General features: G+C 44.8%; 1 protein-coding gene and 1 long non-coding RNA gene across 6 annotated transcripts in view; both read left to right on the top strand.

The window, feature by feature from the left end:
• The first annotated feature begins 441 nt into the window (after positions 1-441).
• The window catches only part of PARP11 (poly(ADP-ribose) polymerase family member 11), a 32,720-nt gene continuing 13,338 nt past the window's right edge, over positions 442-19,823 (top strand). The window contains exons 1-4 of one of the 5 annotated variants that reach the window (XM_061124718.1): positions 442-656; positions 15,768-15,872; positions 18,573-18,701; positions 19,566-19,686. In XM_061124718.1, coding sequence (XP_060980701.1) covers positions 18,576-18,701; positions 19,566-19,686 — 247 coding nt within the window. In that variant the 5' untranslated portion in view covers positions 442-656; positions 15,768-15,872; positions 18,573-18,575. Of the gene's footprint in view, positions 657-14,261; positions 14,461-15,767; positions 15,873-18,569; positions 18,702-19,565; positions 19,687-19,823 lie in introns of those variants that run through there. The other 4 variants (XM_061124716.1, XM_061124719.1, XM_061124717.1 and 1 more) reach the window with 4 other exon arrangements.
• On the top strand, positions 670-8,382 carry LOC133043647 (uncharacterized). The gene is made up of 2 exons (XR_009689739.1): positions 670-993; positions 6,598-8,382. It is a non-coding gene; the product is annotated as an uncharacterized LOC133043647 (long non-coding RNA).

The following is a 19,823-nucleotide window of genomic DNA, read 5'->3' as shown; positions in this document are numbered from 1 at the left end:
GGTAACCGCAGTCCTGGAGGGTGCTTGGACTGCTGCTGCTGCTGCTAAGTCGCTTCAGCCGTGTCCGACTCTGTGCGACCCCACAGACGGCAGCCCACCAGGCTCCCCCGTCCCTGGGATTCTCCAGGCAAGAACACCGGCGTGGGTTGCCATTGCCTTCTCCAATGCATGAAAGTGGAAAGTGAAAGGGAAGTCGCTCAGTCATGTCCGACTCTTAGCGACCCCATGGACTGCAGCATACTAGGCTCCTCCATCCATTGAATTTGCCAGGCAAGGGTACTGAAATGGGTTGCCATTGCCTCCTCGGTGCTTCGACGGAGAACCCTTTAAGAGCCCCAGTACCACTCAGACCCTCGCGGGCCCCGCCCACCCCGCGCTGAGGCCGGAAGGGAGCGTCAGGGGCGGGGCGGGCTTCCGGGGCCGGGGCGGGGCGGGGCCGGCGTTGGTTGGCCGGCTGCAGCCGGAAGTCGGAAGGTTTGGGGTCCGAAGACGCCGGCTTGTGACAGGGGAGAAGGAGGCCTACGAGAGGGTTGCCTCTCCGTCCCTTGGCTCCCGGGGACCCTCGGGAAAAACCCAGTGCCCCGACCCTGCGGCCGGCCCCTTCCCCTAGGCTCTCTCCGCTCGATTTCGCCACCGCTATGTGGGAAGCGAATCCGGTGAGTAGCCGGGTGGGATGGGGCGGACCGATGGGCGGGGTTGACGGGAGAGGGCGGGCGGAGTTCCCGGGAACTGCGCCCCACCCCCCTCCCCGCACCCCTCCTGGCCCTGCCGGCCGGCTGTTGAGTTCCGGGAACACTGAGGCCCCGACTTCGGCGGCTCCAGCAGCGCCTTGCGAACAGTGGAGAAGGCTCGGTGGGTCCCCAGCGCCGGGCAGGCTGGCTGTCCCGTCCCACTGATTTGGACTCGCTGTGGTTTCTCTGCCCCCCGTCTCTCCACACCGGCGTTTTAAACTGTGTTTTGCTGTCTGGCTGGCGTTTCCTGGGCCTCGAACTTGTGAGTCTTCGTTAGGCTCAGGTGTACTTGCTAGCCGCCCCCCCACCTCACCCCTATCCAAAGCGAACGGGATTTCCCCCCGGGCTCTCCCCTGAATGGGCCTAAGGGGAACTGCCTGGGTTCCTTACCCTTTTTTTGATGGACAGCCTGCGAAAACTGGGGTGGGAGGAGTGGAGGGGCGAGCGTGTGTTATTAGATTTTTTTTCCTCCCCCGGGTGGACAGAAGTGATGACCTGGAGCGTTTCCGCTGCAAGTCGTTCTCCCTCCGGTATTTGCATTGTGTCTACATATATTTTTGTTTATTTTGCTTTTGTACCTTCAAAGAGAGGAGTCCGTTTCCCAGGAGTATTCCTGTTAGTCTCTTGTTAGAGGCGAAGTTGCCTGGCAACACAAATAGACGCTGTTTACACCTTTGAGTTAACTGGAAAATGGCAGAATCATGTATCAGCGAATTTTTGGCCAAAATATGTGCAGCTACCCCGTCTGCTGAGAGAAATTGCTGAATCTACTTTAATAACCCCGTTTCCATATTTGAAGTAACTCCTTTTCTGTCATTGGTACTTCGTCTTCCCCATCCCTGGAATATATTTTCAGGTAAATAAGGGAGTTATCAGTAAATTCCCATCTTGTTTTTCCCCAGTGGAAACTAGTCTGTTGCTCTGGATTTTTTTTACGGCATGTTGTGGTTCCATTCCAGACCTTCGTGTAATGATGGTCATCATTTAAGACCTTTTTTTTTTTTTGGCTCAAACATAGAATCCTCTAATGTAAGGCCACATCAGAGGAAAGTAAATGCCGGGTTTTGATTTTAGCAAAAATAACTGCAGATTGTGAGAATGTATTCTGCTTATATATTCACTTTCGCTGTCATCAGTTTCATATATTATTATTATATGTGTGTTTGTGTGTATATTCATTTTTTATTTACTCTCCTCTTCCTGGTCTCTCCATAATACATCTTTACTCATCTAAGTACATGTCTTGCTCAAAGTCACATGTCTTAAATCCTTCAGCATGTTGTAAGCTCCATAGGGGCAGAGATTTTTCTCTGTTTTGTGTCCTGTGGCGTCCACAGACTAGGGAAGAGAGCCTGGCATATAGTAGGTGCTCAGTAAATGCCTGTTGACTTCACAAAGGCCATTGTATGGACACTGGGAAGACTCCTTGCTCCATTTTTTTTCTCCTCCATCACGTACATATCAGAATTCACTGTTAGGTCACTGGTGTGTTTGTGAGGATTATAGAGGCACTAGTGGATATCTCCTCTATTTAGTTTGTTATGGCATTATCTCACTTCTTTGGAAGGAATACTTGGTTTTCTCTGAAATCACTCTAGCGATTTTGCTTGATTTCAGTAGAGCAGCCTGACTTTTGTTAATCGTGATGAACTTTCCACCTACAAACCCACATTCTTCTGACCCTTGTCATGCCACTCTAATATGTCTTAATACGCCTGTGTTTTCTTACTGATACTGTTTTTATTCCTCTGAGCATGTGAGTGCTGTCAATAAGGACAGTTTGTGAAGTGAAAGTCGCTCAGTCACGTCCAACTCTTTGCGACCCCATGGACTATAGTCCATGGAATTCTCCAGGCCAGAATACTGGAGTGGGTAGCTTTTCCCTTCTCCAGGGGATCTTCCCAAGCCAGGGATCAAATCCAGGTCTGTTTTGTATAAATACAGTCATCATCCTGCATTTGGGTTTCCTCTGGTAATGTGTTTGTTTCTTATAATAGAAGAAGCATCTGGATAGTCTGTCCAGCTGTGCTCCTGGAATAAACATTAATTTTAATGTTTCTCTAAACCAGATTTGGAAGATGGAAAAAAAAAAATGCATCCTAAAGATAAATACAGATGACTCTTGTATTGCCCGCCAGTGTAAATGACTATTTACCATTTCTTTCCATTGAACAGTATAATAAATTCTACTTTGTGGAGGAAGGCATAGTGAACTGCTTTAATTGAAGATGTCTGCTAGTTTCTCCCTGTATTGTTTTGGTAGTATCCATGACGCTGATATGCCACCTGTAATCTGCAAATCTCCTCTGGCAGATACACCTCCTGTGTGATACTGTATTCTACTCACAAGTGTTTTGGGGAGATACTGCACTGACTCTGGCTGTGGTAATACTAGAAGCAGCCACCCCCTTCCACCTGGAAAGTCCCCCAGACATGTTTGGAGTGCGGAAAATCACCACGAACTTGCAGCATTTCCTTGGGTGGGGGGAAACCCCATACAAGAAAACCAAGGAGCTATAAATAAACTTTATCTCAGCACACAGTTTTATTTTCCTTTTTCAAGACAGTCATGAGGTTGGTGGTGATTCTGTTCAAGTCTTTTACCGGCCAGGCACCGACCGAGGCAGATCCGGTTGACAGGCGGCAGGCTCTCAGTTCCAGTGGGGGTTCCTGGCAGTTCTCCACCCACTGGGGGAGGCAGCCCTTGGCCAGTGTCCCCCAGTTTAGGAAAACGACAAGATCTGTAGAAAGGACTTGGAAGGGGCGCCATCCCTGCCTTGACTCTGCATACCCTGAGCTTGCCCTGCCTTTTGCTGTCTCTGCCATTGTCTTACCCCTCTTTGCTGAAAATAGATAGTCAGCGTTACATGGGAGGGAGTTCCAGCTTCTCTCTGATGACAGAAAGGGAAAAGTGACAAACGTCTCTTAAGATAACAAATCATCTTGCAGTAATAGGCCTTACTTCATAAAGAGTGATATACTCTTGCAAAATTCCTTTTCCCTTGTTAGCTCAGATGGTGAGAACAGTCTAGTGACATAGCAGAGGGAGGAGGAAATGACTTTCCCAAGATCAGGCAGGTGGGGAAGCCACAGAACTGTTAGCACCCGTGTCCTCGCTGCCTCCGTCCTGCCGCTTGGCGGGAGCCGTGATAACGTTTGTAAGTCAGTGCAGCGCTCCACCTGCCAAGCCTCCTTTTCCTCTGTTGTTTTATCATCACAGCTGAGCTGCTTCCAGACTTCTCTCCTTTCTCTGTCCAGCGTCTTGAGAGAATAGTCTTTCGCTTTTTGTCATTCTTACTCAAACCTCGGCTCCCCCAGCCCTGCCTCTGCCCCCGCACGTGACTTGCTGGGAGGTCACCGAGAACTTTGAGTCACCGTGCACAGTGGCCACCGGCACACCTGACTCTTCTGTCTTTCTGCAACACTAACGCCACTGGAAGTATTTCTCACAACTTCCTCTCTTTTTTTTAAATTTTCTGGGACTGTACTTCTTTGGATTTCTTTTCCTTCCTGTGATTTGTCCTTGAATCCTGATCTTGGCTTAGCTGCACTGCCTTCTTCTGCCCCGAAATGTGCCACCTTCCCCTTGTTCTTGTCTCGGCGTGTCTTTCTGAGCTCCCAGGCTTCAGGTATCACTCTGATGGCCACGCCTGCCCAATGTATGCCGTTAGTCCTGACCCCCTCTCTGAACTGGCTGATGGACAGAGCTACCGGTTGTCTGTCCAAGAGTTCACAGGTAGTATGTCTAAACCCAGCTCCCTGAGCTATCGAGTCATGATTTCACTCCATCAACAAGCACGAGATGAATGCCTGCTTACTCCAGACTAGGAAGGGACCAGTGCAAACCTGACCATGTCAGAGCCTGTCCTCAAGGGCTGGAGGTATAGTTTGAATGGGGCCAGTGTTGCCAGAGGGTGTCTGGGGGACTGGGTAGGTTTAGTGAAGTAACTTGCAGTTTGAGCTAGGTGTCTGAGTCACAAGATGTGGTCTCATGGGAAGGACAAAGGAAGCAAAGTAGCTGAAGCCCGCAAAAGCAAGAGAGAATGAGCCGTACAGCTTCAGTGGAGGAGTGACATGGAAGAAGAGCATGGCTGGTGGGCCAAGTCTCTGTGAGGACATCGCGAGAGAATGAGTGTGGAGGGCCATAGGGGTGGCAGCTGACATCTGTGGCTCTGCGTGTGTGGAGTAGGCAGTGTCTTTTATAGATGTACCCTCGGGCTGGAGGGGGGATGGAGGTAGGGTGGGTTCCTCGCAGGGAAAGTTTTAGACAGTATAGTGTCTATGCAGACATGTTCTCAAGATGAGCATCCACTCAGGATTTGATAACTGACAGCTGCTTCCAGCCTTCTCTCCTTTCTCTGTCCAGCGTCTTGAGAGAATAATCTTACACTTTTTGTCATTCTTACTCAAACTTCAGCTCCCCCAGCCCTGCCTCTGTCCCAGCACCTGACTTGCCGGGAGGTCACTGAGAACTTTGGCATTGTCCTGGCATTCTTTATAATTGTTCGGGCAGTGGGTTTAGCTGAGCTTAGAGAGGCATGTGATGTGTGTGGTGTTTGGTGGCTGGGGGCAACACTGAATAGTTTATGGGTCCTCCGATACCTCTGTGAGGTGGGGACTTGTAAATTACTGTCCTCTTGTTTAATGATGAGACAAAGGCTCAACCTTGGATGCACTTTCTGAATAAGGGCAGCCCAGTTTTCAACACAGAACTTTCTGGCCCCAGAATAAATGCTCCTCCCATTCCAACTTAGGATGTAGGATTTAGAGTGAGTAGGAAAGACCCTCTGGGGAGAGAGTTGCAGGGAATCGGAGGTAAAGGAAGGGCTCCTGAGCTGCAGAAAATGTTTGTGATGACAGCTCTGGGGATTCAGGACTTCTCTGGTGATGCCACTCACAAGCAGGAGGAGAGAGACAATGCGGCCTTCCTGGGACTGGCATGGTGGGCACCGCACAGGGCTTAGGGGCGCATCTGATAGTTTGGTGTCAGGGCAGAACACAGTCGGGGGCAAAGCTGGGGTGGTGTTCGTGGTTGAGGCCTGAAGGGATGGTGTGGGGCGGTTCACCGAGGGAGCCCCACCTGGCCTGGTGCTCACGCAGGGTGCTGAGGCCTTTGGCACGTGCAGCTTCCCCTTCCAGAGTTAGACTTGCTTTGGAAATAAGGTCTGAGGGCACTCACTCATTTATTTAGCACTTACTATATAAGCCAGTCAGTTCTCAGGCCCAGAGTTCATGGTGGTGAGCAACCCAACAGGCTCAGTCCTTGTGGGTTTGCGATCTGTGCAGTGAGGCAGACATTACATCGATAACTGCACCGTAGCATTCAACTCCAACCATAGTAGAAGCTCTGAAAGAAAAAGCACAGTGGAATGTGTAACAGGAGGAGCTAGTGCTGGACTCGGAGAGTCAGTCAGGCCACCCAGTGAGAGCTCCTTCTGCAGAGATCTGAGGGACTGAGCAAGGGTTAGCCAGGTACAGCCAGCATGGGAGGGGAGGAGGGCTGTTCAGACAGCAGAAATGCCCCGAGGCAGGAAGGAGCTTGAGAGAGAAATGGTCTGTGGCTGGAATGCCAGGAACCAGGAGTCAGGGCCTGTAGGTAGTCAGGAACAGGCCACGTGTGGATTTGTGGCACCTGTTTAAGATGTGATCTTTACCCTTGGAGGCGGGGTTTTACAAAGATCATTCTGGCTGCTGTGGGGAAAATGAGTTCTGTGTTAGAGAGTGTGCGAGGCAGAGTGATGGGCTGCCAAAGATTTCCACATCCTGGTCACCAGAAAGTGTGGCTCTTGTCAGGTCACAGAGCAAAGGGGAGTTAAGATTACCGGTCAGCTGACTAATAATGGGAAGTGTATCTTGAATTGTCCAGGTGTACCCAGTGTCGTCATCACTGGGGTGCTTAAAAGCAGAAGACGGAGATAGGAGTGAGTCAGAGGGAGCGTGAGGCTGGAGGAAGAATCACAGATGTGCATCGTCGCTGACTGGAGATGGACTAAGGGAGCCATAAAGCAAGCAGTGCAAGTGGCTTTTAGAAGCTGGAAAAGCCAAGGAAATTGAGCCCCGCGACAGCCTCCAGACGGGAAGCGAGCCCACCTTCATTTTAGCCTATGAGTCCCACATCAGACTGCAGCAGACCTGTGAGATGAGAAAGTGTGTTCTTTTAAGCCACTGAGTTGGTGGTGGTTTGTTCTGGCAGCGACTGGAACTTACACAGATGGACATCTGAAGGACCGTGGGGAGGCTCTTAGGGAGCTATAGTGTTGTCCAGGGTTGAGGAGAGCAGGGTGGGTCAACCCAGTTGCCAAATTGACACACTTACAATATCAGATAACTAGGATTCAACCAGCCAGGATGTTTGGAAGACGGGAGCAAGTGGATTCTTGGACTGCTCTGGAAAGTATCTGTCCCTGTTCTCTTGTAACACTGGTTGTGTTCTTTATATATTCACAGTACTAAGGTCAGTCTTACTCTCCGATGAGTCAGGAAAACCATCAGATTCTTGGAAGAAATCAGAGCCTAGCAATTGAGCCATTTCCAGCATAGTTTGGTGACTTTGTGAAATCTAGTATTATATTCTCAGCATTAAAATTTGGGGTGAAAAAAGGTTTAGGGATATTTTGGCCTTGTAATAGTAGGTTGTCATTATTTATGATGCTAACTGTGTTTCAGCATCCACTTCCATAGGCCTCTGGAAATCAAGCATGACCATAGGTTTTATCCGTATCACAAAGAAATGTTTTTAATCTCATCCCACTTTTCAGCAACTCTTGTCAGCACTTTTGTCCTTGGCAGCCAGTAAATCAGGTGGGAAGGGGAATCTTAGAGACATTGCCATTTCTTCCTTCAGCATCTGAGGGCACGTGCTCTGGGGTGTCAGGATTTGCTAGTATTTGGTTTTCACTGTTTCTTTCCACACCCAATTACAATTGGGAGGCGCATCGCTGCCTTCTGACTGTCCCAGATGTTTAAGAATCATTTAGGAGCCCAGCAGTACATTTCCTTGCTGTTTGTATAGCTTGAGCTTTTAGTTGTGAATGGATTGCACCTTTTCCAGCCCACGTCACAGCCCACAAAAGGATCATTGCCTGAATGAAAGCCAGCTTCCCTTGTACCATGAGTTCCCACCAGTAAACAGAACAGAAGGCTGTCGAGTTTGCCTACCCTGTTACATATTACATATACTACAAGAATGGATTTGTATTTTCTCTCTAGTAGTCTGTTCAATTTTAAAACTAAATACATGTTGAAACACTCAAGTGATAACAATCACTCTGCTGTATCATGTGCTGTTGATAAGATGTGACTTCCAACAGAGTAATTTAATAAAGAAATTTTGTCAGTAGCTTGGTTTTTTTTTTTTTTTGGTCACAGCAATTAAATTGGGCATTAAATTTGGATTGACAGGTTCTCCGCAATATCAAGACTTTTACCCATTTTAGCTGGGTGATTCCTTGTTAGCCTGGGCTTCCTCTGTATCCTTATCAACAAAGCAGATTGATTTGGGCTCTGTTTGAAAATTGTGTGGAAGTTTATTTGTTTTTACACCATTATATTTGCTGAGCACCAGCTTATATGAACTGATTAACACAGACCGAACATAGACGTTATGGTAAGAAAATAAACGATTTTTGTGAAAATCATTATTAATCTTAAATTTCAACTTTGCAAACTGCCTGTGAACAAATTTCTTCCTTTACCTTTTTTTCTCTGAAAATGCCTTTGAACTACTTCCTAATTCTTAAGGACCGTGTTTTAAAGATGCTAAGGAAGACAAAAAGGGACTAGGACCGAGCACTAGGAACCTGTGAAGTTATAGGATGAATAGATGTAAAGTTGCAAACGGTTGAGAATCATGGCCAGAAATCTGAGATTATTTGGAGAGTGTGATTCAATGAAAACTGAGAAAAAAGTAGTTTAGATTAATGGTTAAAATGTTGAGAGGTTAAATAAGATAAGATCTGATAAAAGTGCAAGCTCATTGGAGGTCCTGGCAAGTGCCTGTGTGTGCGTGTCTGTCTGTGACAGTGGTAGGAGATACTGGGCCAGAAGCTAGAAAACCCAAGTTAGAGTAGATTTCAGCGTGCCTGGAAAGTGAAACAATAAACATAGTGTGCGTAGACACACAAAGTTATAGTTAATAAGCCACCAAAGGAGATGAGGTGGAATCCCCAAAGTACTCAGCCGAAAAGAAGATTTAAAAAAAAAAGATGTAAAGGGGACAAAGAACAGTGGACAAATAAAAAGCAAATAGCAAGATGATAAACCTAAGCATTCAGTAATAATAAATAATGCTCCAAACATCCCAGTTAGAAGGCAGATTGTCAGATTGGATTAAAAAGCAAAACCCAACTGTAAATTGTCTACAGGAGACACATTGAAAATGAAGGCACAAGTAGGATAAAACTAAATGGAAAGAGATATACAGTGCTAACTCTAGTTGAGAGAAAGAGTGGTATATTAACATTATAGTAGGTTTCAGTGATAATGGTATTATTAGTTATAAAGAATGCCGTATCCTAATTATAAAGAAATCAGTTAATCAGTAACAACCGTAAACATTTATACACCCAATAATAAAGTATCAAGATAGATGAAACAAAACTAATCAAACTGTAAGGAGAAAGAGACAAATCCCATTTTAGTTGGAGATTTTAATACTCCTGCCTCAATAATTGATGGAATAAGTAGTTAGGAATGAGCAAGGGTATAGAAGACTTGAACAACATTATCAACATCAGCTTCAGCTAATCAATATTTATAGACTTTTAATTACATCAAACAACTGCTGAATACACATTTCTTTTTTAACCACACAGAGAATATTTAGCAAGATAGATCATATCTCTGGGCCATGAAAGGAGTCTAAATACATTTAAAAGAATTTGGATCATAGGTATGCTGTCTGAGTGAAATGGAATTAAATTAGAATTCAGTAAACAAAAGATCTGTAAAATCCTTAAGTATTGGTAAGTAAATAGTAACCTCACAAAACCCATTGATTAAAGAAATAAGGGAAAATAGAATATGAAAACCTATCAAATTTGTGGTATGCTGCTAAGCAGTACTTAGAGGGAAATTTATAGCTATACTGATGCTTATATAAAAAAAAAAAGTCACAAATCAGTGACCACAGCTTCCTCCTTAAGAAATGAGAAAAAGAACAGCAAATTAAACTAAAGCAGGAACAAAGAGATAAAGTTTAGAGTGAAAATCACGAAAATGAAACAACAGAGGAAATGAAACCAGAAGAAAAAATAGAAATAGGGAATACAAATTACCAATATTGAGAATGAGAGAGATAGTATCGCTCCATATTCTACAAACGTGGAAGGAGAGTAAGGGGATGTTACGAACAACTGAATGTCAATTAGTGTGGTGACTGAGATAAAATTGACATGTTCTCTCTAAGACACAGATCACCAAAGCACCGTCAAGAAATAAATCACACAAATAGCCCAATATTTACTAAAGAATTTAAATTTGTAGGAAAAAACCTACCCACAAAGAAAACTGCAGGTGCAGTTGCTTGCCAGTGATTTTTATAAACATTTAAGGAAGAAATAATACCAATTGTGCACAGACTTTGAGAAAATCGAAGTTAAGGTAATACTTCATCACTCATTCTATGAAACTCATCATGCCAATACCAAAACCAGTCAAAGACGGTGTAAGACAACTACAGATCAACATCCCTAATGAACGTAGACGCAAACATTCTCAAGTAAATTTTAGCAAATCAGACCTAATAATATATAAGGTTAATGCATCATTGCCAAATGATGTTTATCCCCCAGATTCAAGGTTTGTTTAATATTTGAATAGCAATCAATATGTGTTAGGCACTCAGTTGTGTCTGACTCTTTGCGACCCCATGGACTGTGGCCCACCATGCACCTCTGTGCATGGGATTCTTAAGGCCGAATATTGGAGTGGTAGCCATTCTCTTCAGGGGATCTTCCTGACCCTGGGATCAAACCCAGGTCTCCTGCATTGCAGGCAGATTCTTTACCATCTGAGCCATCAGGGAAGCCCAGCAGTCAGTATAACTCATCTGCAAACACACTAAAATGAAAAACCATATGATTATTTCAATGCATGCAGAAAACGCATTTGACAAAATCCAGTATCTGTTCCTGATACAAGCTCTGATCTGCCTAGGACCAGAAGAAAACATGCTCAGCCTGAGAAGGGGTGTACAGAAAAGGTTAACTGAACAGGCCTGGGCTTCTCAAACTCTGCACATTCTCAGGAAAAAGCCTGTTTTCATGACTGTCCTTTGCTGAACTCCAAAGAACTGAACTCTTGGAATTGGTTATTGAATGAGTATAATTTCATGCTCGCGATCTTCAGCCATGCTTTCTCAGTGTCCAGATAGTTTACACTAGTAGTGTGATTCATGGTGAGTTCTAACCTTCTAGTGGTCTGGAACTTTGGCAGTTGAGGTCACCCACACAGGTGCCATATGCTTGCATGACCAATACCCAGTAGAACCTCTGGACACCTAGGCTCAGGTGAATGTCCTTGGTGGGCAGCACTTTGTTGCCCACATAGTTTCTGGGAGAAATAAGTGTCCTGTGTGACTCCAGTGGGAAGGGACACTTGAAAGCTTGAATATGGTTCCTCTGGACTTCACCCCGTCCACTTTCCCCTTGGTGTTTATTTCACTCTGTATATTTTTACTGTAATAAACTAGCCATGAATCGACCAACTCTGAGTCCTGTGAATTCTTCTCTCATGAGCCTGAGGTTGACCTTGGGGATCCCTAACACAAGGGACAGCTATGAAATACCTGTATCTAATATCAAACTTAGTAGTCAGAGACTGAATGCTTCCCCACTAAGATCAGGAATGAGGAAGTGATGCTTGTTGTTTATGCACCTTTATCCTGGAGATTATAACCAGTGCAATAAGGCAAGAAAAAGAAAGCACAGAAAAGAAAGAACAGGCATCTGTATGCTAGAAGAAAGAAGGAAAGCTGTCTGTATGATGCCTATATAGAAAATGTGATGAAATGTCCAGTAGTCTTCTAGAACTAATAAGTGAGCTTACTAAGGTTGCCAAATACAGAAACCATATCCCAAAATCAATGTATCTCTACATACTAGCAACATTCAATCAGAAATTGAAATTTCAAATACAATTCCATTTATAGTGGTATCAAAAATATGACATACCTAGTAATGAATCTTGCAGAAATGATGTGTGGGATCTGTACACCAAAAACTATAAAACATTGAAAACAGTTAAAGAACATGTTAAATAAGTCAAGAGACATAGCTCATTCACAGGTTGGAATACTAAATATTGTTGAGATGCCCGTTCTTCCGGGTAGCTTACTCATTATTCAATCCCAATCAAATATGAATGGACCTAGACCTGCCAAAGCAGTTCTGAGAAAGAAGAGCAAATTTGGAAGGCTAACACTACCTGATTAAAAGATTCAGTATGAAACTGGCCTTCCTAAGTGGCACTAGTGGTAAAGAATCTGCCTGCTAATGCAAGAGATGCCAGAGACGCGGGTTCAATCCCTGGATCGGGAAGATCCCCTAGAGGAGGAAATTGCAACCCACTGCAGTATTCTTGCCTGGAGAATCCCATGGATAAAGGAGCCTGGCGGGGTACAGTTCAGAGAGTTGGAAATGACTGAGTAAGCAACATGACATGAAATGGCACTCAAAACCTTGTATTCAAAAATAGAAAAAATGTTTATTAGAATAGAAGGTCTAGAAGTAGGCCCACAAACATATGAACAACTGATTTCTTAATAAAAGTGAAGTGAAGTCACTCAGTCGTGTCCCACTCTTTGTGACCCCATGGACTGTAGCCTACCAGGCTTCTCCATCCATGGGATTTTCCAGACAAGGGTACTGGAGTGGGTTGCTGTTTCCTTCTCCAGTCTTAATAAAAGACTCAGTGGAAAAGGACGGTTCACTCGGTGTTTTGTTAAAAGAAATGTTTAAGCCCCTTGTGCCAGTGAGGTTCCCCCCATGCTGATGGGTTGGTGTGCAGCCTTGGAGATGTCACATCTGCCCCAGGACCTGCTCTGACCGCTCCTGGGTGGGTACAGCCTAGAGCTTGTGCACAGCCTTCCCACTCCCACTGTCGATTCCAGGTGGGCTCTTGTTGGCTTTCCCTGGTTCTCTACATTACTTTTTGACTAGTCTGCCATTCTGCATATATCAGAATTTCTCCTTAATTTCACGAAAAGATTGCTATTTTTTTCCCCCAATAATGCTCTTAAGCATGAGGTTCTCTATTGTCTGTTCATGTAGAGCCAGCCCCCTCAGGCAGATACATGGATCTCTGCACCCTAAGCGGGGGTGTACGTTTCCTCCCGTAAATAGAACCCCGGTGTCACTGCACCTGGAGCTGGAGATGGGAGCCCATTCTTCCCAGAGTGCCACCTTTCTCAGAGTGGGCACTAGGCGAGAGGGGAGATGACAGCCCCTGGTCTTCTTGACTTACACCTCCTGCCATGAAACCTCTACCCTGGGAGCAAACTAGGAGGAAGCCGTCAGGGCCTCGTATTCACAGCTGGCTGGGTGTGGACAGGAGCTTCCACCACATGAGTGGGGACTGGGTAGAGGAAAGGAGATGCGTCCTTGGTGTTGCTTGCCCGAAGTAGGCCTTGTGCACGTGGGGGCAGGCGGCCCCTTCCAGGGTGTCAGCCTCAGACTAGCAGCTGGAGAGAGAGGAGGCCCCTGTCTTTTTGTCTGCAGCACAGAGCAGGGGAAGCCGGCCTGATGGAGCAGACCTCAGCTCAAAGGCCAGACCCTCCCTTGCCTGCTCTGAGATTTAGTAGATGTTCTTGAGCAAATACTTCTTTTGCTGTATGCTCTTAGGACAATTTCCAGAGACTTTGAATGTTGTTGTTCTTTTAAATAATGTCCACCAGTTAAAATGCAGTGTTGTCATTCCAGAAGTTCCACCCTGTTTCAAAGCTTTTGATATCCAATTTTGGACCTTCTTACTATAAGAAGGGGGGCTTCCCTGATGGCTCAGATGGTAAAGAGTCTGCCTGCAATGCAGGAGACCCAGGTTCAATCCCTGGGTTGGGAAGATTCCTTGGAGCCGGAAGTGGCAACCCACTCTAGTATGCTTACCTGGATAATCCCATGGACAGAGGAGGCTGCAGTCCATGGGGTCGCAAAGAGTGGGATACAACTGAGCAACCAACACTTCACACTTTGACACATATAAGAAACAAGGAGGTTTTCATTACCAAATATTATTTCCTCAAGGTGTTATGTTTATACTAACCAAATGAATGATATTTATTTTAATAAACTCATCAGAGGGTTTTAGCCATCTGGAAGGTTATTTTTCTCCCACAGGCCAGGATTTTGACTTTAAACTTATCTTCCACCTGGCCTTTCAATTTAATGATCCAGACTGATTGCTCCCAGGCCCCATAAATATTCCCCTTGGAATAGCTAGTGCTGTAGACAGGCTCTGCCAGCATACACATTGCACTTGAAAACTTACAAAACGTTTTTTTTGCACTTTACATTAACCTTTTTTTTTTCTCCTCAGCCTGATGTGCAGGAAGTATCGTTGTCTGCCAGTTAACCAGAAGATCAAGCAGAGTATGGCACCCTGGCTGACCGAACCCATCTCACTGACATTTATTGACTGCCTCCCCACTGGTGGACAGCTTGCACATGCTGCTTTCATTGCCTATAAATGTATTATAACCTCGATACATTACTTCCGTGGTTACAGTGTTTTAAAGGTATTCACTGAAGCTTGACTTAACTCTTTGAGCCTTAGCCATTCCTTTGGAGGGTGAACTTGTTGAAAACCATACAGGTTTAGTCTTATGAACTGAGTCTGTAGAAAGAAAGTCATAGCATCTGTGAAGCAAAGTGGTCACATTCACCTTTTGCCCTAGAGGAGAGAAGAAACAGGGGGCTGGCATCTTAGGGAAGAACCGATGCGCCGGAGGCCTTGGGTGTTTCTAGAATCTTCTTTGAACTGCCAGCTGTTTGATTCTAGACAATGTAATTATCTTTTCTCTATTTCTTTTCCCCTGCCAACATTAATTGGAGAATAATGACTTCTCTCGTGCCTTGGGTTGTGGAGGAAAAAATGAGTGTAAATTGGTGAGGAATTGTATCAAATCTGAAGCGCTTTAGGGCAGTGGTACTGGCCTGTGGCCCTCACTTTACAGGGATGGTGGACAATCTGTCTTGGTTGCCCCCTCTCCGGGCTGCTGACGCAGCTGCCTATGACAGGACGCTTGGAGAGGACTTTGGGGCGCTCGCCCCCGGGAACCTGGCTCACAGTGTGTTCCTGGTTTAGTGTACCCCAGTGCAGCATGCTGGTTGCTTGTATACTGTGTCCAGGGGGCTTTTCTATTTCCCATCCCTCTTCTCCTAGATGGAACTCATAAGCCAAATATTTATCTGAACTATTTCCTTGAAATTCATCCTTCCCAATTTTTCAAGTTATTTTCGGAAGAAAAACTCAAATTTAGGTCACTCTTGCTTTCTGTGTCTCTCACAGTAAAATGGGCAAATTAGGTGAACAGTAAGTAATAAAGAAGGAAGAGTAGGCACTGTGAATAACTTACACTACTGATCTTAAAATTTAAATCACTGCCTTTATTACTGGGTTAAAATATATAAGGTTAAATGCGTGTGCATGTGTGCTCAGTTGCTAAATCACGTCTGACTCTGCAACCTCATGGACTGCAGCCTGCCAGGCTCCTCTGTCCGTGGGATTTTCCGGGCAAGAACACTGGAGTGGGTTGCCATTTCCTCCTCCAGGGGAATCTTCCCCACCCAAGGTTCAAGCCCGTGTCTCCTGGGTTGGCAGGCGGATTCTTTACCTGCTGAGCCAGCAGCAGAGCCTAAATCTACAGCTCTTGCTCCGAGGGTGTTCTGGTTTTCATTTCATAGCAGCCAATCCACTTTAAAACATGAAGGGAAGTTCCTGAACATAATTACAAAGCATTCCTTGGAGAGAGTTTCCAAACATGAATGAAAAAATAACAAGCCCCATCCCCTGTGCTCAGGTACTGTGCTTGGTACTCTGCAGGACTGAGCATCATGTCTCCCAGCAGCCCGGGAGGAAGGAGCTTCTCATCTCAGGATTGTGAGAAGGAAACCGTGGCCTCAAGAAGGGCATAGAAGCTTATCCCAGGTGACACCACTTCTGGATACTTTAAAGAATGAAATTTAAAACAAGTATTTTCCAAATTACCCAAGTAGTACATATTCTTTGCCAAAAAAAAAAAAAAAATCAGAGATACAGGAAATTAAAGTTTTGACAAATCACTGGTAACCATTTAACTTTGTGTGTGTGTATATGATGAAACACACATGCATATACATACACACAGAGCAAAGTCTGAATGATACACAGTTAAGTGAATAGTATTGATTAACTGTGGAGAAAGAAGGTGAGAGTTACCAGGAAGGGAAGTGACAGTCAAAGAAATCTTGAATGTTCTGCTTTTTTGCAAGGAGAATATTTTCATATATTAGCTGTGCAAATTTGGTAGTTTTAAAACCCTTAGAGAATGAGAACAGAAAGCTACATTCTAGGTAAAGTTGATCATGACTCACCTCTTTCCCTCTTTTCTGGTGGCCTTTTCATCACATTCTCCACCCAAAAATGTTTAAAACTTTCAAAAATAATAACATGTACATGATATAGACAAGATTATAAAGTCACTGATAAGGAAATATAAGGCAGTGTTCCACTGTGTGGAAGTGCACAGACCCTAGGTCTGCATGGCCTGGGTTTGAACCCTGGCTTCCCTCTTGTGACCCTCTCATTTATAAATGTGGGGTAATAATAGTATCTATGTTATAGGGCTGTTGTGAATATTACTTGTGCAGTACTGGGGACAGCATTTGGCACCTAGTAGAGTCCATCCTATCGGAGATCAGCCCTGGGTGTTCATTGGAAGGACTGATGTTGAAGCTGAAACTCCAATACTTTGGCCACCTGATGCGAAGAGCTGACTCATTTGAAAAGACTGATGCTGGGAAAGATTGAGGGCAGGAGGAGAAGGGGATGACAGAGGATGAGATGATTGGATGGCATCACCGACTCAATAGGCATGAGTTTGGGTGGACTCTGGGAGTTGGTGATGGGGAGGCCTGGCGTGCTGCAGTCCATGGGGTCGCAAAGAGTCGGACACGACTGAGCGACTGAACTGAACTGAACTGAACTGAACTGAAGAGTCATATAAGGGTTACTATTATTACTATTATTATCCTAACATTCAGGGAAAAAGCCATGTTAAATGTATATCCATTTGGACTTTTCTGTGTGTATCCATATACACATGTGCATATATAGACATATACACATTTATGTGGGTAGAGATAGATGTATATTTTTATTAAAATTGGATCATACTGTTTCCATTTATTATAGCCTCCTTTGTACTCTCAATACCATATAGTATAAACATTTTTCCATGCCACTAAATGAAATGTGAATACTTAATTAATTGCTTTTTTTAAAAAGATATGTTATACAGTTTGCAGGACCTTAGTTCCCTAGCCAGGGATTGAACCAGGCCCTAGCAGTGAAAACTCTTCAGTCTCAGCCAGGGAGTTCCTGAAATAACAAATGTTTAAAACAAAAATCGAATGTGTCAGTATTTGGTCTTAACTAGTTGTGGTAGTGTGGCTCCTTTAGCTAAATACGTGAACATAGGATAAGACACATTTCTCGGCACTAAACTGAGAAGTTGGAGCGCTTCTCGGTGCTGACACAGCTTACTTAAGTGGTTGCGTGGACGTGGATACATCCACCCAAGTGTCTGATTGTTTGTCCGATTTGTTAAGCAACGATAGTCAATGTATTTTTTATATAAACACCAAGATTTTTTTAAACAGACCATGGACAGTTTAAATGTAAAATTTAAATTTGTGGTTTACTTCATAATCCCAGTCTGAATCAAGGCTTCCCAGGTGGTGCAGTGGTAAAGAACCCGCCTGCCAATGAGGAAGACATGAGAGATTTGGGTTTGATGCCTTGGTTGGGAATATTCCCTGGAGAAGGAAACAGCAATCCATTCCAGTATTCTTGCCTGGGAAATCTAACAGACAGAGGAGCCTGGCGGGCTCCAGTCCTAGGGTCGCGAAAAAAATCAGACATGACTTAGAGAGTGAGCACATGCAAACTGAAGCTTTCCTTTTTTTTTTTTTTTTTCTAAACAGCCCACTCTGGGAACTTTTCTTATAAGCAGTTAATCCAAAACCTCCAAACTGTTTCTCCAGCAGTTGCTGCTAAAAACTGGAACTTTATGTTCCATGTCCGATGTGCAAATGTGATATTCATCATTTTAAATGTTTATCTTCAGAGCCAATATGCGAGACAGTATGCTGTTTGTCAGCATCGCAGTTGACATACAGCTCTGTGAGAAGAAAAATAATGTGTAGAAACTTCCTGGTGTCCACTGGCTAAGACTCAGTGTTCCCAATGCAGGGGGCTGATGTTCAATCCTTGGTTAGGGAACGGGATCCCACATGCCACAACCAAGACACGGTGTGGATGCTAAGTCACTTCAGTCGTGTCTGACCCTTGGTGACCCTATGGACCATGGCCTGCTAGGCTCCTCTGTCCATGGGATTCTCCAGGCAAGAATACTGGAGTGGATTGCTATTTCCTCCTCCAGGGAATCTTCCCGACCCAGGGATCAAACTTGCGTTTTTTAAGTCTCCTGCATTGGCAGGTGGATTCTTTACCACTAGCGCCCCCTGGACCTGTAGCCAAGTAAATATATGAAATAAATAAGTAAAAATTAAAAAAAAAAAAAAGTATAAACAGCGCACTGGTTACTAAGAAAATGATCTCTTCCTCTCTCTCTTTCTGGCACTTCAGGAGATGTTTCACAAAGCGGAAGAATTCTTCTCCAAGACGACAGACAGCGAGGTGGATGAGATGGACACGTCAGACACACAGTGGGGCTGGTTTTACTTGGCGGAGTGCGGCAAGTGGCACATGTTTCAGGTAGCGCCCCTCGGGGTGGGGCGGTGGGAGTTAAACACATGGAGCATCATCATGCTCACGTGAAAAATTAATAGAAGCTGCACCCGCCAGAAACCAAACCTTAGAGAAGTCAGAGAGCGGAACTAAAAGAAAAACCAAGCTCTTCTGGCTCCTCTCCCCTTCCCCAGGTTTTCACAGTGTTTTCTTAGAAAGTATGGTGTGTGTTTTCTGTCTGGAGGGCGAGTGTGTCTGCAGGGTAAGCGTGTCTGCGGGGTGTGTGGTCTGGGCATGCGTGCACAAGGCCAGGCCTGGTTTGATGGACAAATGGTCGGGGAAGAGACCAAGCCTGCATGAAGTGCCTCTGTGCTCCCAGTGTCAGGGCAGAGGGTGTAGATACGTGTTCTCCTCCAGCCTCATAGCAGCCCGAAAGCAGATGCTAATACTCTCTTACAGCCAAAGACTGGGAAGCTCAGGAAAGTTAATGTAATTGGTCCCAAGTCACACAGCTAATTAACAGTTAAACTGAGACACGAGCCCACACTCAAAAGTTTGTGGTCTTTTTTCTTTTTTCACTTATGAGGCTACTTAAAAGATTTGATTTGAGCCACTTAAGGTGTGCCATTTTGGCAATAATCTGAAAACATTGCAATACTTTGGAAAAAGGCCTTATAACCAGTTGATAAAGTTTTTTTTTGTGTGTGCTGAAAATCCTTAAGCCATTGCCCACATGTTGTCTCAGCCGTTCTCCCCATGTGTTGGTAACTAGGACAGGTCAGCAAGTTTCCTCTGTCCCTCCATTCTCTCTCTTGTCCCCCAGTACCTGCCTCTGTGGCCAAGCCGTTTCTGTGAACAGCTGGTAAATGAACTTTCTGGTTTGTCTTAAAGCCGGATACCAACATTCAGTGTTCAGTTAGCAGTGAAGATATCGAAAAAAGCTTCAAAGCAAACCCTTGTGGCTCCATTTCTTTTACCACTTCCAAATTCAGCTACAAGATAGACTTTGCAGGTATGTTTTTTTTCCCTCATAGTTGTGTGTTCTTAGTGTGTTGATATGGTGAAATCTACAGTTCTGCAGATCAGGATTAGCTGATATATTAATATTTGCAAACAGTGAAGTAAACCCTTTTGGTAACACATAAATAT

The sequence above is a fragment of the Dama dama genome, chromosome 22 (assembly GCF_033118175.1).
Source record: "Dama dama isolate Ldn47 chromosome 22, ASM3311817v1, whole genome shotgun sequence".
NCBI lineage: Eukaryota > Metazoa > Chordata > Mammalia > Artiodactyla > Cervidae > Dama > Dama dama.
The sequence above is the reverse complement of the archived record's forward strand: the minus strand, read 5'-3'. Positions and strand labels throughout refer to the sequence as shown.